Here is a 22908-nt window from a genome sequence, read left to right on the forward strand (position 1 = left end):
CCTTCTTTTTGTTTCATTTGTTTATTTGTTTGTTGTGTTTTGGGGCCACACCTGGAGTTGCTCAGGGCTCTGCACTCAGAAGGACCATATGGAATGCTGAGGATTGAACCCGGGTCAACTGAGTGCAAGGCAAATGCCCTACCCCTGTATTGCTGAACTATCGCTCTGGTCCTAACTCTGTACCTTCTGCTCATTTTTGTTTGTTTGCGTTTGGTTTGGGGTTCACAGCCGACGGTACTCAGGGGTCCGCCCAGCATGCCCTCAGGGAATCGGGCAGTAGGCGTTGGGACCTGAGCTTCCCATGTGCAGTGAGAGCGCTCCAGTCCTTTGTGTCAGCGCCTCTGCCTCCCTGCTTCTCAATCTTTGCCCTCCATCTGACACCATTCTAAAAGATAAACTTGATCTAAAGGGGGAAGTCAGGGGCTGGAGCGATAGCACAGCAGGTAGGGCGTTTGCCTTGCACGCGGCTGACCCGGGTTCGATCTCCGGCATCCGATATGGTCCCCCAAGCACTGCCAGGAGTAATTCCTGAGTGCAAAGCCAGGAGTAACCCCGGAGCATCGCTGGGTGTGACCCAAAAAGCAAAAAAAATAAATAAATAAAGGGGGAAGTCAGCGCCAGGAAGAGTACCTGGAGTGAGCTTTGCACACAGTTGACCCTGATTCGATGCCTGGCACCACATACCATCCCCCTGAGCATGGCCAGGTTCACTTCTGAGCACCAAGCAGCCTCTGAGCACTGCCGAGTGTGGGCCCCAGTCCAACCATAGTAATAACAACAATAATAATACGAGGCGGGGGGGTGGAACAGCATGCACACCTGGGGATAGGGCAGTCAGCTGTGTGGCTTGACCAAGTGCCCTCAGAGGGCTGGGCTGCAGGGTGGCGCTCACAGGGGCTGCGGGAAGGGGCATGCGTGGGGCCATAACGCAGGGCTTCATGCTATCTCCCGCTGCAGGGCCAGAGGCAGGGGGCAGGAGTGTGGGCAGCCAGGTCCAGGTGCGCTGTGGGAGCGGCACCCTGGAGGGCTGGGTTTGGGGGCCAGGCTGGGGGTAGGGCAGAGTGCTGAGTCAAGGGCTGAGGTGCAGCTGGGCCTGTGTCCTGGGCGTCAGTGCTGGGGTGCCTCTTCCCCAGCCCACATGCCTCAGGCCTGCGGCTGGCTCCTGGCACCCCAGGGGGACCATGGCCAGGCCTGGGCCTTGGCTCCTGCTTCTCCTGGCCCTCCGGTGTCCGGCCCTGCCCACAGGTGAGCCCCTCTTGCCTTCCTCGCTCTGGGTGTCAGCGACCTGGGACCCCTCTCTCCAGCTCTGGGAATCAGGGGGCCGCAGGGCAGAGACTTTGGGGGCCTATACCAGGGAGGGTCTCATGTCTTTCTATCCTTGACCTCCTGGCTCCTTTACTCTGTTTTTGTTTTGGGGTCACACCCATTGGTGCTCAGGGATCACTCCTGGCATGGTGCTCAGGGAACCAGATGGGATGCTAGGGATCAAACCTGGGTTGACTGCTTGCAAGGCAAATGCCCTCCCTCCTGTGTTCTCACTCCGGCCCCAACAGCATCTTTACCTGGGCCCCAATGTCCTGCTGCCCTGGTGCCCCTGGTGGGTAACGGGGGAGGGGGCATCACTGCTGTGGGTGCCTCTATCCCAGCCCACATGGCTCAGGTCTGCAGCTGGCTCCCAGCACCTCAGGGGGACCTCCACTTTCCGGAGGAGAGAGAAACAGGAGCCAGGGCAGGGGGTTGAGAGCTGTGGGGCATGGCTGTGTGCTAGGGGCTGGGGTGACTGGCCTGGTGACCTGGCCATGGCCTTTCCTGTCATCCTGCCCCACCCCCTTATCAGTGAGTTCAGGAGAAGCTTCAAGGGTACTGGGATCTGAGTGTCAGTGGCTTCCAGGGGTACTTACCCCCGAGCCTCTGGAGATGAAGGCTGGCGTTTGGAAAAATCCAGCTTCGGGCTGGCATGATAGCACAGCGGGTAGGGTGTTTGCCTTGCACGCAGCCAACCCGGGTTCGATTCCCAGCATCCCATATGGTCCCCCAGCACCGCCAGGAGTTATTCTTGAGTGTAGAGCCAGGAGTAACTCCTGTGCATCGCTGGGTGTGACCTGAAAAGGAAAAAAAAAATCTAGCTTCACCTGTGAGCATGTTCACGTTTTCACGTGTGTGGTCAGGGCGGGGAAGTCTGCTGTGGGCTTGATCTAAAGGTGGTCTCCCCCTTCCTCCCCTACCCCCCTTCCTGTCTAGGAAAAACACCCCACCATTAGGGGGCGGGGAGAGCCCTGACAGGAGGCCCGAGAAGGAAGCAGTAGGGTCAGGAGGAGCAGTCCTGGGAGACTTCCTGTAGAAGGTGGAAGCTGAACTCTACAAGTGTAAAAAAGCTTGGGAGGTTGGGGTTCCTGGGAGCTCACTCCTCGCCTGCTCTAGTCCCTTTGTTCACAGTATCTTATTAATATTAATATCCATTTTACTGGCATTTTATAGCCATCATTTTAAATTATTTTTATTTTTGGTGTGTGGGCTATATCCAGCTATGCTCGGGGCTGACTCCTGGTTCTGTGCTCAGGGATCACTCCTGTTGGGGCCTGGGACACCATACACGGTGCCAGGGATCAAATCAGGTCAGCCAGGTGCACGGCAGTGGCCTTAACCCTGTACTGTCTCTCTGCTTGTAGGTTTTAATCTTTGATATTTTATTTATACAAAAAAATCTGTTTATTCAAAAATGACATTTTGCATGTTAAGTAGCATGCTGTACATTAGTAATTTTTACTAATATAAGTTGTGGTAAATCTGGATTATTCTGAAAACTAGGACAGATGTTTGCACATAACTCATTTTTGTGTTTGAATTATAAAATAATATGCAGATTAAATAGGTTAATGTTATAGTACGTGAATTATAGTTAAACAATACTTTTTTGGTTTGTCTTGTTTGGGGGCTACACCCAGAAGTGCTAAGGGCTTACTCCTGGAGGTACTCAGGGATTGAATGTGGTCCCAGGGACTGAACCAGGGTCAGCAGCATGCAAGGCAAGGAACTTTAGCTCTGCGCTGTGTCTTTGGCCCTAAATGATTCTGTTTTCAAAGTATTACTGGGCTGGAAAGATAGTACAGGAGTAAGGCCTTGTCTTCTAAGCAACCAATCCCCCTTTGATCCCCAGTACTGTACATGGTCTCCTGAGCACCGCCAGGATGATCCTAGCACAGAGCCAGGAGAAAGCCCTGAGCACCTCCAGGTGCCCTAAAAAACAAAACAAAACAGTATACACAGAAGAACAGAGAATTGAGCCTTAGAGATGCTTAAGTGGCTGGGTGCATGTGAGAGCCCCAGGTTTGGTCCCTGCACTGCCTGCAGGAGGCTCCTGATTGGTTGAGATTCTCCCCAAAACAGTACAGAGATCAGAGGCTGGAGCTCTAGTACAGTAGGGCATTTGCAACCCAATTTGATCCCCAGCATCACAGGGTTCCCCTCCAGGAGTGAGGAATAAGCCCAGAGCACTGCCTGCTGTCTGAGAGTGGGGGTAGGGGGTACAGAGAATAATAGAACAAACACACATGCAGAATCCACCGAGATTAACCAATGGTTTAAATGTTGCCAGCTCTGAATCAGAGAAACAAAAAGTTACAGATTCATTTGAAATCACCTTCCTCTCATTTCAGTTCCCTTTTCCGTTCCTTCCTCTCCAGAAGGAACCACACTCCTGAGGTGGACACATCCAGGTATGAGAAACATTTGCCGATGCAGCTGCTATCTTGTCCAGGGCACTGAGTTCTGGATGGCAGGGACCATCTTCATCAATGTTGTCATCTCGACTGTCCCTAGCATCGGGCACAGGAAGGTTCAGATCTGATCGGAGATGGACAGATGGATGGATGGATATATAGATGGAAGATAGAAAGAACGGCTGTGGGCGGGAGAGATAGTACAGTGGGAAGTGCCCTTGTCTTTCTCATCACCAGCTCTGGTCCCCTAAGCCCAGCCAGGAGTGATCCCTAGGCACAGGACCAGGAGTAAGCCCTCAGCACTGCTGGGGGTGGCCCCCCAAAAATCATAACAGAGAAGAAACAAGGGGGGCTGGAGCAATAGCATAGTGGGTAGGGCATTTGCCTTACATGTGGCCGACCCGGGTTCGATTCCCAGCATCCCATATGGTCCCCTGAGCACCACCAGGAATAATTCCTGAGTGCAGAGCCAGGAGTAACCCCTGAGCATCACCAGGTGTGACCCAAAAAAAAAAAAAAAAGAAGAGAGAAGAAACATGGGAATGATGAATGGTGGGTGAAGAGACAGACAGAGATGAAGGGAAGGGAGGGAGGTTAGATGTGTCGGAATGACGGACCGCAGGATGCTAGAAGGTTGGTGGGAGGACTGCAGGATGCTGGCAGGGAAGCGTGCGGGGAGCGGGTACCCACAGCTGCCTGCTCTCTTGCAGGTCTAGGTGGCAACCCCCTTCCCTCTCTGGCCCCACCCATCACACTGCTGGTAGACGGGAAGCCACAGACACTGGTGGTCTGCCTGGTCCTCAATGTGGGCCCCCCTCACCTCGAGAGCCCCATTTGGTTCTCAGCTGCCAATGGCAGCGCACTGGATGCCTTCACCTACGGCCCTTCCCCGGCAGCGGACGGCACCTGGACTGGCCTGGCTCAGCTCTCCCTGCCCTCTGAGGACTTGGCAGTCTGGGAGTCCTTGGTGTGCCACACGGGGCCAGAGCACAGGAACCAGAGCTGGAGCACGCGGCCCCTCCAGCTGTCAGGTGGGAACGCGCCCTGCCCTTTCCCCATGCCTGGAGCCAAGCCATGGTGGGAGGGAGGCCAGGACACAGGAGGAGTACCCAAACGCAGACTATGAAGGTAAGGGTGGGAGGGAGGCCAGGACGAAGGAGGGATGCCCAAATTCTGACCATGCAGGTGAGGGTGGTAGGGGGCCAGGATGCAGGAGGGTGCCCAAATGCAGACTATGTAGGTAAGGTGACACTCGGGCTCAGAGCAGGGGCGGTGCAGGCCCTGAGTGCTGGGATCTATAGCTGTGGCATTTTATCCCATGCTAAGCTCTGATGCATGACTTTCAAGTGGTCCCCCCTAAAATCTATACATATATACAGGTCCAAGGAGGCCATAATGGCAAGGGTAATAGCTATACAGATGGGGACAGGTAGAACCCTGTTCTGCATGTGTGGGGCCCTGAGTTCAATCCCTGGCTTAAACAAAACAAAACAAAACAAAACAAAAAACCTGGGGCTGGAGTGATAGCACAGCAGGTAGGGTATTTGCCTTGCGAGCAGCCGACCTGGGTTTGATACCAGCATCCCATATGGTTCCCTGAGCACCGCCAGGGGTAATTCCTGAGTGCAGAGCCAGGAGTGATGCTTGTGCATCGCTGGATGTGACCCAAAAACAAACCGAAAAAAATCTATAGGGGAAAGAAAGATAGTACAGTGGGAAGGGTATTTGCCTTGCAAGTGGCCAACCTGGGTTTAATCCCTGATAACCCATATGGTCCCCCAAACACTGATAGGAATAATTCCTGAGCACAGAGCCAGGAGTAACTCCTGGGCATCACCAGGTGTGGGTCAAAAACAAAAGTAAAATATTAAAAATACCCAGCTCTAGGGTTCATAATTATATCCATAGATTGGCATATATATGAGACCCTATCAGAACCGTTGTAGCACTGTAGCACTGTCATCCCGTTGTTCATCGATTTGCTCGAGAGGGCATCAGTAACATCTCCACTGTGAGACTTCTTGTTACTGTTTTTGGCATATCAAATACGCCACCGGTAGCTTGCCAGGCTCTGCCATGCAGGCAGGATACTCTCGGTAGCTTGCCGGATTCTCCAAGAGGGACGGAGGAATCAAACCCAGGTCGATCGAGTGTAAGGCAAACGCCCTACCCGCTGTGCTATCGCTCCAGTCCATCAGAACCACACAAGCATTAAATACAGAGCACAGGGCTGGAGAGATAGCACAGCGGGGTAAGGCTCTTTCCTTGCACCAGGCCCACCCAGGTTTGATCCCTAGCATCCCATCTGGTCCCCCGAGCACCACCAGGATTTCTGAGTGTAACCCCTGATTGCCAGGTATAGCTCCCAAACCAATAATAAATAAATAAATAAATATGGAGCAAACACACAACAATACTTACTGTTACTACTCTGCTCTGTGCTAGACATTTCCTGTGTCTGAGCTAGGTCATATATTTCCCTCATTTTGCAGGCATGGGGAGGTTGAATAACTCGTCCCAAGTCACGTCCTCTCCGAACCACCAGCTGGCTGCTTCCCTGTCTTTGGACTGTGTTACATTTGTTGTCTTCCCAGTGGAGATGTTTGCTGAATAAGCATCCTGCCTTCCTCCTGCAGAGCGCAGGGCCCGGTGCAGAAAGAGGCAGGCAGGGTGGGGTTCAGAGATATGCAGAGAGGGGCTCAGTGGCAGCTGCGGATCCGTGTCCAGTGCTTCCCTGCCTCGCCCCTGCCCTAATCAGCTAACCTGGGGCTGGTCCTGACAGCAGGGGTAGGGAGTGGCATCACCTATCACTCACTCCCTGTCCTCCCTGTCCCACAGGAGAGCCTTCCTCAGCCAGGATCTGCTTCTGGGAGCCTCTCACAGGTGAGTATGGGCATCACGGCCTCAGGTGCTGCTCGGTTCTGGTCTAACGGGTTCCACTCACTGCCTGGTGGGTGTCTTTCTTTGTGTTTTGTTTGGGGGCCATGCCTGGTGGTGCTCAGGGACTTACTCCTGGCTCTGTGCTCAGGCATCACACCTGGCGGTGCTGGGGGACCATGTGGGATGTCAGGGACGGAACCCAAATTGGCTGCATACAAGGCAAATAAATGCCTTCCCGCTGTACTATTCCTCTGGTCCCAGGGGGTCATCTTTGAAGAGCCTGCCCTGCTGGCTTGGGACACCTGCTAGCCTGGGCCTCAGTCTCCCCATCTCCCGACCCCAGCTGAGAGGCACAGGCAGAGCTGACAGGAAGGCGAAGTGGGATAGCACTGCAGCCTAGTGTGTGTCGGGGGATTAGTGGGAGCTGTCTGCAGGGGGGCTCAACAGCCATGAAACAGAATTCTGAAGGGCGGGCATGAAGCTCAGGGGTAGAGTACTTGCTTCACCCTAGTGTGAGGCCCTAGGCTTGATCCCCACACTGCAAAAATTAAGTAAACAAAATTAAATAATTAAAGCAAGGCCCTGGGTTTCCATTCACAGAAGGAAGCAAGAAAAAGAGTAAGAGAGAGAAGAAAGGAAGGAAGGAAGGAAGGAAGGAAGGAAGGAAGGAAGGAAGGAAGGAAGGAAGGAAGGAAGGAAGGAAGGAAGGAAGGAAGGGAAGAAGGGAGGGAGGGAGGAAGGGAGGAAGGAAGGAAGGAAGGAAGGAAGGAAGGGGAAGAAAGAAAGAAAGAAAGAAAGAAAGAAAGAAAGAAAGAAAGAAAGAGAGAGAGAGAAAGAAAGAGAGAAAGAAAGAGAGAAAGAAAGAGAAAGAAAGAAGGGGCTGGAGTGATAGCATAGCAGGTAGGGCATTTGCCTTGCACGTGGTGGACCAGGGTCCGACCCGGGTTCGATTCCCGGCATCCCATATGGTCCCCAAGCACCGCCAGGAGTAATTCCTGACTGCATGAGGAGTAACCCCTGTGCATCGCCAGGTGTGCCCCAAAAAGCAAAAAGAAAGAAAGGAAGAAAGAAAGAAAGAAAGAAAGAAAGAAAGAAAGAAAGAAAGAAAGAAAGAAAGAAAGAAAGAAAGAAAGAAAAAGAAAGAAAGAACAAGGAAGCAAGCAAGAGAGCAGCAGAGGCCGAGAGGCAGCATGGCATGAAGGCTTTTGCCTTGCATGTGGCCTCCCTAAGCTCAGTCCTCAGCACCCTGCACCCCGCCAGGGTGATCCCTGAGCACAGAGCCAGTAAACCCTGAGCACCTCTGGGTGTGGCCCAAACCTTGCACCTTCCCTCCACTAAAATAAACAAGAAAAGAAAAAATTTTGAACTGGCTCTCTCCTCCACTGAATACTAATTCCTGCCTCTCTCCCTGCCTCCTCCCCTCCCTACCTGCTCCCCACCCCATATCCCCACCACGCTCAGGGATACAGTGAAGGCTAGAGAAGGATTTGCTATTAATTTCTCTCTTCTTGGGTGCCAGGTGTGGGGGGGGCTAAGAGGGGGGCTGAGCCAGGCCTGGCACATACAAGGCAGGTGCTATCACCTGAGTCACTTCCTTGCCCTAAGGCACATGCAAATGTGACCTGTAAGGGTGGGGTGTGAATCAGGTTGGGTGGGGTGGTGGGCTAAGAGATAGTACAGCGGGTAGACCGTTTGCCTTGCACGCGGCAGACTGGGGTTTGACCATCGGCACCCCATATGTTCCCTGAGCATCACCAGGAGTGATTCTGAGTGCAGAGCAGGAGCATCGCTGGATGTGACAGCACCCCCGTCCCCCCTAAAAAAAAAAAAAAATCCAAAACCAAGAACCCAATCACCGATATCTGAAAACTGAAGCTGAGCAAGTTGTCCTAACTTGGGGCCTGGGCGGTAGAGCAGCGGGTAAGGCGCTTGCCTTCCCCGCGTTCGATCCAGGTTCGATTCTCGGCATCCCCTAGGGTTCCCTGAGCACCGCCAGGGGTGATCCCCGAGTGCAGAGTAGGTCCTGAGCACCGCTGGGTGTGACCCAACACCGCACCCCGCAAAGAAACGGGCAGGGCTTCCGCGGGACCTGGGGGAGGGGCGCGCGGGAGCCCCACCCCCGCACTCACGCCGTCCCCCGCCCGCCCGCAGGGACGCGGGGCCTGGCGCTGCAGCTGGGGGCGCTGCGGCTGCTGCTCTTCAAGCTGCTGCTCCTGGACGTGCTTCTGACCTGCGGCTGCCTCCGCGCCCCGCCCGGCCGCCCGCGCCCGGCCCGGCCGCCCGCGCCCCGGCCCGCCCCGCGCCCGCGCCGCCCACTCCTGCCCCGGCCCGCCGCGCTACCCGCCGGGATGGGGCGACCCCGCGCCGAGGGCTCACCGGCTCCCGCCTGCCAGCGCTGCCAAGCCCGGATGGGCCGCCGGGTTCACGCCGACCCGCGGGATCCCTAGGCCCCGAGCCCCGCGCTGCAGGGAGGAGGAGGAGGCGCTGGCACGGATGCGGGGCCGTGCCCGGGACTGGCGCCCGTCGTTCCTGCCCGGGGCCTCCCTCCTCCTGCAGACTGGAGCGCGCAGGACCCTGTCTCCTCCCTCAGACGCAGGATTTTCCAAGGAAAAAGCTAGTGTCTTTCCTTTCAGTTCGTTTGGCCACACACCATGGTGCTCAGGGCTGACTCCTGGCTCTGCGCTCAGGGATCACTCCTGGAGGTGCTCGGGGCTCCATATGGGGTGCCGGGGATTGAACCTCAGTGGGCCACATGCAACCTTTACCCCTAGTACCCTCGCCCCCAAACTGGTAGCTTCTCAAAGGGGATGGTCCTCCCAAGAGCTGAGGCATTTGAGAACAATTAGAGAACTTACTTGCTTCACAGGGTCATTAAAGAAAAACCAAAACTCTCCATTCCTGTGTATTCTTAGAAGGAAGAATTTGGCGGATTTAGAGGAGGTTGAATCGGAGTGGTCTCCCTGGAGGAAGGGGGCTCTCTGAAGGGGACCTGGGAAATTTCAGAGTGAGGTTTGGGGTTGGGAAGGATGATTCCCCGCCTCTACCTTCTCCCCTGTACTGCTAGGTATGGGGCACCCACCCAAGGGACTCCTCCCCCCCCCCCCCAACCTCTGTGAGAGGTCAGGGCATGGAGCCTGGGAACAGGGGAGGTGGGGCGCAAAGCCTGAAGTGTGTTCTTGTCCAGACTCGACAGAAGTGAGCAGTACCCGAATCCCCCCCTCCCCCATCATGGTCTCATGTCCCATGCCAAAAGCATGGATGCTAATTCCAAACTTACACATTATTAATCAATTAAGAGCCATTATTCATCCGACAAATATTCATTGAAGCTACAGGAGCCAAGTGCTCAAGAGATCTTTGGTTTTGTATCCTAAGAGGGTTCTGGTATTTACAGAACCTGAAGTGCCCACAATGAGCAGGTCCCATGTGCCTGTTTGCCCGTGGGGATGGCAAGAAACCCACGCCTTTCCCCGAGGTTCCTCTCCAGGAAACAACCTGGAAATCTTTTGGTTTGGTGGTTTTTTTGTTTGTTTGTTTGGTTTGGTTTTGGGGGGTCTCACCCGGCAGTGCTCAGGGCTGAGTCTTGGCTTTGCGCTTAGGGCTCACTCCTGGTGAGGTTCAGGGAACCAGATAGGATGCCAGGGACTGAACTCCAGTCAGCTTCGAGCAAAGCAATCACTCTTATCACTCTGGCCCCTGCAGAGAATCTCTTAGAACTCCCTCATAAACCCAGAAGTGCCCCCCAGTCTTCCCTGGGTTGGTCGGTGGTGCTCCCCTAGTCTACTCCCTGGGGAATTGGGTGTGGTGCACTAAAGCCTCCCCTGCCCCCCACAACACGCCTGTGGTTTCAAAGGCCCCTCCAGTGCTTCTGCTCCCTGTTAGCTGCTGTCCTATGAAAACCCTCCCCATCAGTCCTGGGAATGGCTCAAAGGGGCAGAGTACATGCCTTGCTTATGTGAGGTCCTGGCTTCAATTCCCAGCACCACATGCACCCCAGAACCCTCAAAACAAAACCCTCATTGTCTTCTCTGCTGCCCATCTTTCACCAGTCTGTAAGGAAACTTTCCACTTTTTTAATTATTCTATTTTCCTTGTTCATGAGGCGTGGGCGGTGGGGTGGGGGGCACGGGTGGTGCCTACACCAAGTGGTGCTCAGGGCTAGTCCCGACTCTGGAGTATTCGGGGGCTACTCTTTCCTGTGCTCAGTGACCACACACAGTGCCAGGTATACAACCAGGTCCAGCCATGGGCAAGGCAAGCCTGACCCCATTCTATCTCTTTGGCCCCTCTGATGGATTCTTTAGAGAGGAAGAGGGCGTCACCCAACTCCTGGGCCTGCTCCTTCTTCACTGCGGGGGGGGGGGGGGTTCTGAGTTGGGGTGAGGCTGTGTCCAGCTGTCTACTCAAGCTTTCTCTAGGCCGTGATCCCAGTTCTCAGCCTGGCAGCTGAGCCAACTAATGCAGCTTCTCACTTCCTCTCCACTTGCCCCAGTGCCCCGAAGCCATCCAGGACCTTGAAGTCTGCCACTGTTTCCAGGAAGGCTCAGGGCCCAGGTAAATCAAAGGCCACAGTGAGGCCAGCATATAGGCTTCACAAGTTCTCAGAAGTCTAAAAAACAGAGAACCTTGGGAAAGGGAGATGACATGACCCTTTGCATCATGAAATTCTACTTTCACGACTTCTGCCTCTCCAAAATGCCTTGTCACCCACGCAATTGTCTTCTACAAGAAACTACGGTCAAGGAACAGAGTGAGAGAACAGAGGCTGAGGCCAAAGAGGTAGTACAGCGGATAGAGTGTTTGCCTTGCAGGCGGCTAACCCAGGTTTGATCTCTGGGGCCCTGCATGGTCCTCCAAGCCCTTGCCAAGAGTAGTTTCTGAGGGCTGGAGTGATAGCACAGCGGGTAGGGCGTTTGCCTTGCACACGGCCGACCCAGGTTCGATTCCCAGCATCCCATATGGTCCCCTGAGCACCGCCAGGGGTAATTCCTGAGTGCAGAGCCAGGAGTGACCCCTGTGCATTGCTGGGTGTGACCCAAAAAGCAAAAAAAAAAAAAAAGAGTAGTTTCTGAACACAGAAGCAGGAGTCATCCCTGAGCACAAGGGTGTGAACCCCAAACATGAAAGCTTGTAACTATCTCACAGTGATTCAATAAAAATAAAAATTAAAAAAATAAGGGTGTGGACCCAAAAACCAAACAAACAAAAAGAACAGAAATTTAGGTGCTTGCTTTGCATACAACTGACCCCAATTCTGTTCTGACCCTACATATGGTCCCCCAAGCACCAACAGGAGGGGTCTCTGAGCACAGAGTAAGGAGTAAGACCTGAGCACTGCAACGTGAGGCTTCCAGCAGCCCAACTCACCTCCAAACTGGGATTTGCTTCCCTGAGTGACAGTGCTGGCCTGTGTGCTCATTGAGAGCCTGGAGGACACACATGATGGCTCATAGGGGGACTTTTCTGGCCCAGCACCCTGTAGTTGCCGGAAAGATGGAAGGGCAATACAGGTCCCATTAGCCACATCCCAGACTTCTGGCAGAAAGGACTGAAAGTTTCCAGGGCAACCAACGCTTGGTTGCTAGCTAAAATAGGGAATCAGTGCATTGAGTTCCATTGATGCAGTAAGTTTTACTTCCAGTAACCTATTTGCGCTTCCCAGCAACAGGTAAGCCCCGAACAGCATCTAGGAGGGTCATGTTCTCATCCTACAGGTGGAAACTGAGGCTCGAGAATTGGTGATTTATTCCAGTTCTCAGCGGGACGGATTATAAAACACTAAGGCTGAGGACTGAGTCCTCTGGTGTCACACACAGCGCCGATTAGGGTGACTGAGCCTAACAACAAGAGCAACGGCAACAATTTTAATATTCATGAAATATTAAAAGGCCCGGAAGCGACGTGCAAGGACATGGAGAGGCAATGAAAGGGACACTTCTGGCATCTCCCTAGTTCCAGCGCCCGGCCTCTTCTCCGCACTCGGGGTCCTCTAGCTCCGCCCAAAGAGGGTGGGAAAATATTGCCATTGGTCAATGAAGACACCATGCGCCCTCTCATTGGCAGAAAAGTAAAGAAGCTTGTTGCTCCCATTCGCCAGCGGGCAAGCCCCGAGAAGCCCATTGGCCACGCGGTCAGTGAGGGCGGGCCGCGGGCGCGGGGGGAGGCGCGGGGGGGAGGGCTGGCCGTTGCCGTGGTGACGCCGAGGCACGTGTGCAGCCCCGGAAGCGAGTCCCAGCCGCAGCGGAGCGCGCGCAGCAGGAGGAAGAGCAGCCTGGTGCTGCGGGGTCGGGTCCGGCTGGGCCATGGAGCGGTTGTCTGAGCCCGCGCCCCGGCCCGGGCCCGGCTGTCTCCTCTTCCTCCCTCTGCTCCTGCTGCTGCCCGCCCCGGAGCTGGGCCCGAGCCCGGCCCACGCCGAGGAGACCGACTGGGTCCGCTTGCCCAGCAAATGCGAAGGTGAGGGGGCGGGGCCCGCGGGAGGCTGGGGCGGAGGGGCGGGGCCCCTGCACCCCTGCACCCCCTGCGCCCCCCGCGCCTCCTGCACCCCCTGCACCCCACTGTGTGCCGGGAGCCCTGCGGCCTCCGCTCGCCCGGGGTGCTGGACGCTGCGCTGGGCTCGGGGAGGAGAATCGGGTCCTGCTCTCTGGGCGGCTGGGCGAGAGGGAGGTCTTGGGGCCCAGACGAAAATGGTGTGAGCTCCGGCAGGAGAAGTGGAAATAAAAGGGTAAACCACGGAGGGTCCGGCACACGAAGCCACGGCGGAGGGCGGGCGGGGGGGGGGCGAGTTTGGGGAAGTGAAAAGAGCCATCCGCCTCGTCTAGGGACGCAGAGGCCCCCCGAGAATTGATGCCCTGACCACCACCTCGTGTGTCTCCCTCTCCCCACCCCCCGGACGGACAGACGGGGTTGCTGGGGGGCGTGCGGGCTGTCTCCTCCCTATGTGGAGGTGGATAGAACCTTTTTAGGGTCCTGCAGGGGGCAGAGATTCCGGAAGACTTAAGGGTAGCTAAGGGGTACTTGGGGGGTGGGTAGAGAGAAGGGCAGGCCCCCTGGAGCCCCTGGCCAGGGCCATCCAGGACCGGGAGGGCCAACTTTTTCTCCCCCCTGCTATTTCCTTTTTTTGTTTTTCCTCCTCCTTCCTGCCCACATCCCAAAGTTGGCCTTTAATCCCATTCACCCCAGTTCAAAGCCTCCAGCAGGTTAGATGTTCCCTGAGCATCACAGGGGAAGAGGGTGTGAGGGAGTAGACTGAAACCCTGCCCTTGGCCAGTGAAAAGGGAGATGCTGGGGGGGGGGGCTCCCCAGTCTCCCTCCCTCCCTGGGGCGATTTCCTTTCTTGCTTTAGTGCTTTAGTTTAAAGATAGCCTTTGAGGGTTTCACTTCTTTTTCTCTTCCTTTCTCTCTCGTTCTCATACCACTGGGCCTCAACTGTTCCAGTCATCCTGAGAAGGTTCCAGTTCTTCCCCTTCCCTGTCCTCATGGGCTTGTGGAAGCTCAGGACAGGGAACGTAGAGATGGGCGTAGCCATCCTCCATTTGTAGGTGATGATCTGGTGTCATTTAAGCAGGATTTGGGATCCTCAGATGATTACTTGGCCAACTTGAACTCAAGCTTCCTCCCTGGATTGTCCCTTTCTTTTTCCTTTTTTCTCTTCTTCTTTTTTTTTCTTTGTTTGTTTTTGTTTTTGAGCCATACCCAGTGGTGCTCAACTCCTGACTTTTCACTCATAACTGCTTCTGGCAGAGATGCCAGGGATCAAACCCTCAGTCAGCCGTGCATGCCAGGCAAGCGCCTGGGCCACTCAGCTATCTCTCCAGCCCCTCCTGTTTCCTTTTCTTCATCACTGTTGCACTTTTTTCCTGGAGGCTGCAGCTGGCCCACTTCTGGACCAGAAACCAGAGTGGACAGGCCTAGGCACAGAGGAAGGAGGCGGAGCATGTCTGGGAGCGGCTGGGGTTGGTGCCACGAGTCTTCTCCAAGTCTCGTTTTGCGTGGGATCCTCAGAGGGTCTTGAAGAGGGAGGAAGGCTTGGAAGTATAGAAGCCAGGTTGTGGGTGATGGGAATAAAAGAAATATTGGGTTGATGGGTTCCAACTACCTCCTCCCCCAGGCCTGGAACACTACAAGCTCGAGGTGTTGGGGGGGTGGGGGCACAGGCGTGGGAGAAGGGGGCCGAGGAGCCAAAATGATGGTGAGCTTGCACCACGCAGGACAAAGGGGGCAGACGCCCAGATGGCCCTGGGGAGAGGCGGCCACAGTTCATGTAGGCTCTGCGCCCACTAGCTTGTATTTTGGCATTTTCATGTGCTCCAAAGTTCCCTGTGCCATCTCTTAACATACATATCATAAAATTTTCACCGAGCAGGCCTCCGGGCTATTTGTTTGGGCGGTGAATTGGTTTCCTACCAAACTGTTCGTTGGCACTGGACCTGTGCAGACCGTGGTCTGAAACCCGTTTCCTGCAGAGGCTTCAGAAGCTGCTCGACTGCAGCTAAGGTCTCCTCAGCAGCGCTCGTTCTCAGGGTCTCGACATGGAGGCTGGATGAGGGGAAGGTGGAGTCAGTTCTGGATGCGATGCGCAGCTTCCCTTGCAGTCAAGTTGGAGCGATGAGAGATGACTCAAGGCCCTTCGTGAGGACGCTTCGTGCAGAGGCCCACATAAAATTGTGAGCAGGCAGGGAGAGAGCAGTAGTTGAGCGGGTAGGGCACTTGCTCGGCACCCCATGTGATCCCCTCTAGCAGAGCCAGGACTAATCCTTGGGCATTGCTGGTGTGGCCCAAAAACAAAATTGAGAGCAGGCAGAATTAGTCCAGGAGGACTTCCTGGGGGAGGATGCTTTTAGGGGAGATTGGGAGAAGGGGTACGAAGGTCCCTAGCAGGCATAAGGCAACTTTCCTTAGGCCTCACTCCTCACACCATAGTAATTACTTGCCTGAATTTTCTTCTTTTCTGTTATCTGAAAGACCTTTTTTTCATGTTTGTTTCCCTAGGCAGTGCCTGACCCTCAGCAAAGTTGCTTAAAAATGAGAAAGGATGAGGACCCAGAGTGATAGTGCAGACGGCGGGTACACGGCCGACCTGAGTTCGATCCCCAGTTTGATTCCATAGGCCCCCCACGCCCAGTCATGTGTGTGGTCCAAAACACAAGCAAGAAGTTTAAAAAGAGAAAGATAATGAAAAGAAGTGAGAAAATAGCTGTACAAAAGAGAGGAAGCAAGGCCCCTGCAGGGATGGAGCAGATTCACTCGGTAGGAGTAGGGAGCAGTTGAAACAGTACAGGAAATCAGGCATAATCAAATGACAGGGATCAAAAAGATAATGGCGGCTGGAGTGAAAGTACAGCAGGTCAGATGCTTGCTGCGCACACGGCAGACCTGGGTTCTTCCCCAACATCTCATATCGTCCCCCGAGCACTGCCAGGAGTAATTCCTGAGTGCAGAACCAGGAATGACCCCTGAGCCTTGCAGAGTGTGGCCCCAAACCACACAAAAAAGATTTTTTAAAAGATCTGGGAAAAAGATGTTTGTATGCTTGAAACACATTGCGGTATTGTATCTAAAAGAAAAGAAAAAAGACATCTGGGGAATAGAAAGGGCTTTTGAGTATGAACTGAGTGCTAGATGATAGAGGAATCTTTCTTGGTTCCTGGGTACCCTTAGTTGTCTGGGTATGTAGGAGATCCTTGTTCTCCGGCTATGAGATAACACGCTCAGTAGCGGCATCAGCACTGTGTTTCCTGCAACTTTCAGAGGGGCTTGGCAAACAGTCATTCGATATTATCTATTAGTGAGAGATTGTGATAGATCACTAACATCACCCCTTTAGATTTTCGGTATGTTTGAAAACTTTAAAATGAGACAGGCTAGGGGCAGGAGCTGGAGGAAGGTTGGGCGAAATGAATTCACATAGGGTCAGGGCCAAAAGTAGACAGGACAGTGGATCCAGATCCTCCCAAGGAACTGCACAAGGTTTGTGATGCTGACTCCTTCCCCGCCCCAGCAAGCACCCAGCCCTTCGAGAGTGCCCCAGGGGGGCTGCACACTGGGAGCTGGCTCCCTTCAGATGCACAATGGACTGTGTCATTTCCTCCTTAGTGCTGGGAGCTAGCCTCACACACACAGACACACACACACAAACACAGAAAACACAGACACACACTCCTCAGTGGTCTATAAGCCATTTCCCTCCAGTGCTGGGAGCTAGCCACACACAAAAACATGCAAACACACCTCAGTGGATTGTGCTGGTTCCCTCCCCTATGCTGGAAACTAACCACACACACATACACACACACACACAGAGGCACAGAAACACAGATACACCCTCCTCAGTGGGCTGGGGACACACAAACACATACACACAGAGGCACAGAAACACAGATACAGGGGCTGGCGCGATAGCACAGTGGGTAGGGCGTTTGCCTTGCACGCGGCCGACATATGGTCCCCTGAGCACCGCCAGGGGTAATTCCTGAGTGCAGAGCCAGGAGTAACCTCTGAGCATCGCCGGGTGTGACCCAAAAAGCAAAAAAAAGAAACACAGATACACCCCCCTCAGTGGGCTGGGGACACACACACACACACACACACACACACACACACACACACTCTCTGAAAGCCTGCACCCTTTCAGTGGGCTGAGCTAACCACACAGGCACAGACACACAGAGACACACCCCTCTCAGTGGGCTGAGTTAACCACACACACACACACACACACACACACACACACAGAGGACAGACACACAGAGACACCCTCCTCAGTGGGCTAGGGTCACACACACACACACACACACACACACACACACACACACCTCTCAGTGGGCTGTGCTGTTACATGTGCCCCTTCTCAGTGGGCTGTGCCGCTTCCCTCCCCAGTGTGTAAATACGTCGCTGTAGAGCTCAAGTCGGCCTTTGAGGAGACTGGCAAGACCAAGGAGGTGATTGACACGGGTTACGGCATCCTGGACCGGAAGGCCTCTGGGGTCAAGTACACAAAATCGTAAGTGGCTTGGGGCCCAGCAGCCAGGCTGCTCTGCTCCTGGGCTCTTTTCCTGGGGCCTCCGGGGCTTCCGAGGTGCCCATCGTCCTTGCAGAAGGGTATACGCCAGAGGAAGGTCACTCTGGCCAAGGCTGTTTGCCCACTGCTGCTGCCCCCAGCCATTGTGACCATGGAATCCAGTAGCTCCTCTGGGGTTTCCGTCACCCTAGAAAGCAAGGCCTTTGCACCTCATTGGGGACTCCCAGATTCTTGAATCTCATGAACCAGTTTTTGAAAATATTGAGTCTTAGGATTAGAAGCAACCTACTCCTCTCTCCCTCTCTTTCTCTCTTTCTCCCTCTCTCTTTCTCTCTCTCTCCTCTATCTCTTTTCTGCTTTCTCTCCTCTCTCTCTCTCTCCTACCCTCTCCGACCTTCCTCCCTCCCCCTCTCCTTTCTCTCTCCTTCTCCCTCCCTCCCTTCTTTCCTTGTATCCTTTCTTCCTTTTGGTGCAGGGGGTCAAACCCACGGCCTCACATGTGAGGCATACTTTTGCCACAGAGCCATAACCCCAGCCTGGAGTGTCTGACTTCTAATTTTGCCAGGCATAAATATTAAAAACAAGCAAATTTCTATCAATGACTATGATCTGGGGCTGGAGTGATAGCGGGTAGGGCAATTTGCCTTGCACGCAGCTGACCCGGGTTCGATTCCCAGCATCCCATATGGTCTCCTAAGCACCGCCAGGAGTAATTCCTGAGTGTATGAGCCAGGAGTAACCCTAGTGCATCGCTGGGTGTGACCCAAAAAGAAAAAAAAAACAACTGATCTCCTTTTTTCAGTTGTAGGTTTTTAGCATCCAGTTTTGATATACTTGCTTTATTTTAAAAAACAAAACCTTTGGGGGCTGGAGAACTTGTGCAGGGTGCTTGCCCTGCAAGCTGCCAGTGAGGGTTTGATTCTGGCACCCCATGTGGTCCCTCGAGCACCACCATGAGTGATTCCTGAGCATAGAGCCAGGAGTAAGCCTTGAGCATCACTGGGTGTGACCCCCCACAACAAAAAACAACCCCCCCCCCCGACGCTGACTCATTTAACGTGATAGCGAGTCGTGTGGTGGAGCTGTTCCAATTCTGTCTCTCTGGTCTGTGTTCCAGCATCTCAGCCCCCAGACCAGATGACCTATCCTCCCTCCAGCTCTGACTCGCCGTTGGTGAGATGCGCAGGTGTCGGGGTAGCAGGGCTGGAGGGTCGGACCGCTGACCCGAGGGGCCAAGGACGGGAGCTCAGTCCCTCTCGTGCTGCTGTCTCGGCAGGGACTTACGCTTAATCGAAGTCACGGAGACCATTTGCAAGAGGCTCCTGGACTATAGCCTGCACAAGGAGAGGACGGGCAGCAACCGCTTTGCCAAGGTTGGATTTGTTCCTGGACCTCATCCCCGGGGGGCCTGCTCAGAGCTGGGGAGTCTGCAGCTCTGCCCCCGGCACCCCCTTCCTTGCCCTCTTCCCAGTCCCTTCCTGCCTGCTCACCTCCTGCCCCCGGGCTAGCAGGCGCACCTAGGATGGCCGGGCCTGTCCTTCAGGCCCTGAGCATCACCAGGTGGGACCCCCTTGAGGAGAGCTCAGGGTGTGCAGGAAAGGGAGGTCCTAAGTTGACCATCACTGGGGCATTGGGGGGATGACGGCCCCCTCCTCCCATGGGTGTGCTGAGGGGACAGGGACCACACTGGCCGGGGAGAACTGCCCCTCTCTTTGGGGGTCTCGGTCTCTATCGTCAGAGCCTCCCTGACAGGCTCTTCTGGCTACGGGGTCCAGGCCCTCGAGGGATCCTCTCATGATGCAGAAGTCTTAGGTCTGAGCTTTAAAACTCGTTTGAGTTTGGTCACACACTCACGTTTGCTCCAGTCTAAAAATCCTGTCAGTGCTGTTCCGTAGCCCCCAGATTAGAAGGACCCGCCGCTGTGGGCAGGCAGGGCGGGGGTGAGCTCCGCCGAGTGGCCTGATGGGCAGCTGTGGAGGCAGAAACAACCAGTGCTTTTTCCGAGGAGCTCAGCAGTTCTCCGAGGTGTAGGTGTAGTTTTTGAGGGGAACACAAGCGTGAAGGTGGATTTGAGCCACCTGAGCTTGCTCAGGGCTCAGTGCTCACTTCCAGCAGCACAGGTGGCCCTGCAGTTTCCGGGGTCAGACTTGGGTTTGTGCGAGACCTGAGCTGTGGTCCAGGGAAGAGAGAGTGCAGGGTGAGGCCGTGTGCATTCCATCCCAGGCGTGGCCTGTGGCCCTGGGCACCATCACTCCTGAGCATGGATCAGGAATAGCCCTTGAGCACCTCCGGGTGAGGCCCCATACCAGCCCCCAGACCCCGCCAACAAAAATTTCCATGAGCTATCTCCCTGACCCTGAGAGTCAACTTAGGGGGCGTTGGGGGTTTGTTTGGGGGCTACCGCAGTGGTGTCTAAGGACTATGTGGTGCCAGGGATTGAACACAGGATTCCCGCCTTGTAAACCACATGCCTTAGCCCTTTGAGCCATCTGACCTTCGAGGCATGTTGTTCAGTAACAGGAGCAGTGTAGGCACCTGGGCTTCGGGCGAGAGACAGCGGCAGGTCTCATGTGAGGCTCTGGGTCTCATCCCCAGCACCGCACGTGTGCGCAGAATATGTGAGCACTTGCCCTGCCTGTGCAAGAAGGAAGGATGGAGTCGGGTGTCGATACAGGCACGGACTCTCCTGCCTCCTCGCTGACGTGGAAAGCAGACCAGAGCATCAGGCAGAAATATTGTTTGTTAGGGGCGGGGGCGCATCTGCAGTGCTTAAGACTTATTCCTGGCTTTGTGTTCAAGGATCACTCCTGGCGGAGTTCAGGGGAACCCTGTGGGATGCCGGGGATTGAACCCGAGTTTGCAAGGCCAACCCCCTCCCCGCTGTCATTCTGGCCTGCCAGAGTCATTTCCATCACTCCGTCCTGTCTGGTCCTTCCAGCCTGTCCTCAGCCGAGGGAGGGAGCTGAGACCAGCCTGTCGTGAGCGGGCCTGAGGCTGGGCGGGAGGCGGGCCTGTGCTGGGGGAGGGCGAGGTGAGTGGAGGAGGCTGGGGGCGCTGGGCCATTGGGCCTCCAGCACCTGCTCCCACAGCCTCTCACGTCTGTCCCTTCCAGGGCATGTCGGAGACCTTTGAGACACTGCACAATCTGGTCCACAAAGGGGTCAAGGTGGTGATGGACATCCCCTACGAGCTGTGGAACGAGACCTCGGCGGAGGTGGCTGACCTCAAGAAGCAGGTAGGGGCCCTTCCCAGCAGGCGGTCACCAGCCCTGGCCCCCAGTCTGGGGCGCCCCTCTGGGGAGCTGGTGCCCATGGCGGGTATCATGCCTCACAGTGTGACGTGCTGGTGGAAGAATTCGAGGAGGTGATCGAGGACTGGTACCGGAACCACCAGGAGGAGGACCTGACCCAGTTCCTGTGTGCCAACCACGTTCTGAAGGGCAAGGACACCAGTAAGTGGGGCCCGAGGAAAGAAGAGCTGGAAGTCAGGGACACGGTATCAGCTCTGGGACAGGGTGGCGGGGTGAGGTAAGGGCACCCTGGGCTCCATTTCAAGCATCGTGCGGTTCCCCCCAGCACCCCCAGGCCAACAGAAAAAGCTGCGGGGGTTAGGGGGAGGCACTGAAGGTCAGAGAGACGACGCGGAGGTGAGGATGCAGGCTCTGTTCAGTCCCCACCAGGCATGACCCCTGAGCACAGCCGGCCAGTCCCACTGCCACCATCCCCCGACAAAAGGCCGTGTGGGTCACTCAGCTGCCCCAGATGGGCCTGCGGGCCCCCCAGAGGCACCCCTTTCAATGGCCGTTCCCTTGTCTCTGCTCACACCCCGCACTGTAGCCCCCCAGGGTGCTCCGGCCAGCTCCTGGTGGGCTCAGCCGGGTGGGCCCGGAGGCGAGGCCCTACTCGGACCACCACTGTGTTGCTGGGGGTTGTAGGGATGGAACTTGGGGCGTGGGTTTTGCCAGGCTCACGACTGCCAGCCCTTTATTGACGGGGGAGAAGAAGGTCTCCGAGGCCGCTCCCGGCAGGACTCTGCCCCCTGGGGCAGACCTGTCCATGCTCGGCACTGAGTTGGCCACCAGAGCCACCAGGTTACGCCTCACAGTTCGCAGGGGACTCTGTGGTGCCGGGGATTGACTTGGCCCCATGCACGCGAGGCGTGTGCTCCAGCCCGTCTCTGAGGGGCTGTGTCCTCTTCACCCCAGGTTGCCTGGCTGAGCAGTGGTCGGGCAAGAAGGGGGACACGGCGGCGCTGGGAGGGAAGAAGCCCAAGAAGAAGAGCAGCAGGGTGAAGGCGGCGGGCGGCGGCAGCAAGCAGCGGAAGGAGCTGGGGGACCCCAGCCCTGAGGACGAGGAGGAGGAGGGCATCCAGAAGGCGTCCCCCCTCACACACAGCCCCCACGATGAGCTTTGAGCCCGACCCAGAGTTCCTGGAATGAGACCCCTGACCTGGAAGCCGGCGACACGGACCTCGGCGGGCGCCCGAGAGGGAGGGATGGACACGCTGGCTGCACAAGGCCCGGGCAGCCCCCCTGGCCAGAACGTGACTCAAGGGGCAGGAGCCCTCAGGAACTCTCTGAGGGGGGCCCTGCCCTGTCTCCCCCGCCCCCCACAGTGAAGGAAGACTGCAGCCCGGCCCATTCCTCCCCGTCTGGACACCAGTGCTCTGCCTGGCCCTGTCCAGGGCTCACAGAGTAAAACATTTTGGGGGCTGAAGCAGTAGCACATCGGGTAGGGCATTTGCCTTGTATGCCGCCGACCTGGGTTCAATTCCCAGCATTCCATGTGGTTCCCTGAGCACTGCCAGGAGTAATCCTGTGCACAGAGCCAGGAATGATCATTCCCTGAGCATCGCTGGGTGTCACCCAAAAAGAAAGAAAAAAAACAACAGTAAAACGTTTTGGCCTTTTTTGTTCGGGTTTTTGAGTCCCCTTCCGCCCCCAGAGGGGAGCCCTGTCACTGCCTTTGCCAGCCTTGGGGGCGGGGGCGAGCAGTCACTGCCGCCCTCTTTCCTGCCGACTGGGGTGGCGGAGAGCGCCTGGTTTTGGGGGGCAGCGTGTTCAGCTGCTGCCGTCTCCGCCTGGCCCCCGCTGCCCTCTGCCCTCTCCTCCCCCCAAGCCTTCCGGTCTGTTGTATAAAGTGCTGACTGGTGCCTGCGCCCTTTCCCCCGTGCCCTAGCCTGGCCTGCTGCTCTTGAACCTTGACTTTGTTTCCTGGGGGCCACCGCTGGTCGCTGCTCTTCCTCACTGTGTGCCCAGAACCTGGCCGGAGGGAGGGGAGGACCTCCCAGTCC

General features: G+C 55.8%; 2 protein-coding genes across 2 annotated transcripts; both read left to right on the forward strand.

The window, feature by feature from the left end:
* The first annotated feature begins 1181 nt into the window (after nt 1–1181).
* PTCRA (pre T cell antigen receptor alpha) lies at nt 1182–9046 on the forward strand. Its single transcript, XM_055136686.1, has 6 exons — nt 1182–1245; nt 3657–3716; nt 4430–4750; nt 6558–6602; nt 8751–8908; nt 8993–9046. The coding sequence occupies exons 1-6, from the start codon at nt 1182–1184 to the stop codon at nt 9044–9046; spliced, it is 702 nt and encodes a 233-aa protein (XP_054992661.1).
* A 3739-nt stretch (nt 9047–12785) lies between these two features.
* Nucleotides 12786–22524, forward strand: CNPY3 (canopy FGF signaling regulator 3). Its single transcript, XM_004605802.2, has 6 exons — nt 12786–13052; nt 17475–17598; nt 18893–18989; nt 20729–20851; nt 20950–21067; nt 21821–22524. Exons 1-6 carry the CDS (start codon nt 12902–12904, stop codon nt 22027–22029), a joined length of 822 nt encoding a protein of 273 aa, XP_004605859.1. The 5' UTR covers nt 12786–12901; the 3' UTR covers nt 22030–22524.
* The last annotated feature ends 384 nt before the right edge of the window (nt 22525–22908 follow it).

Source organism: Sorex araneus, chromosome 4 (genome assembly GCF_027595985.1).
Source record: "Sorex araneus isolate mSorAra2 chromosome 4, mSorAra2.pri, whole genome shotgun sequence".
NCBI lineage: Eukaryota > Metazoa > Chordata > Mammalia > Eulipotyphla > Soricidae > Sorex > Sorex araneus.

Excerpts from the sequence above, each read along its gene's own strand:
- CNPY3 (XM_004605802.2), top strand. The coding sequence starts at position 12,902 with ATGGAGCGGTTGTCTGAGCCCGCGCCCCGGCCCGGGCCCGGCTGTCTC. Across the intron at positions 18,990-20,728 it reads GCAGCAACCGCTTTGCCAAG|GGCATGTCGGAGACCTTTGA; the intron begins GTTGGATTTGTT and ends TGTCCCTTCCAG. Across the intron at positions 20,852-20,949 it reads TGGCTGACCTCAAGAAGCAG|TGTGACGTGCTGGTGGAAGA; the intron begins GTAGGGGCCCTT and ends CATGCCTCACAG.
- PTCRA (XM_055136686.1), top strand. The coding sequence starts at position 1,182 with ATGGCCAGGCCTGGGCCTTGGCTCCTGCTTCTCCTGGCCCTCCGGTGT. Across the intron at positions 1,246-3,656 it reads GTGTCCGGCCCTGCCCACAG|TTCCCTTTTCCGTTCCTTCC; the intron begins GTGAGCCCCTCT and ends CTCTCATTTCAG. Across the intron at positions 6,603-8,750 it reads CTTCTGGGAGCCTCTCACAG|GGACGCGGGGCCTGGCGCTG; the intron begins GTGAGTATGGGC and ends GCCCGCCCGCAG.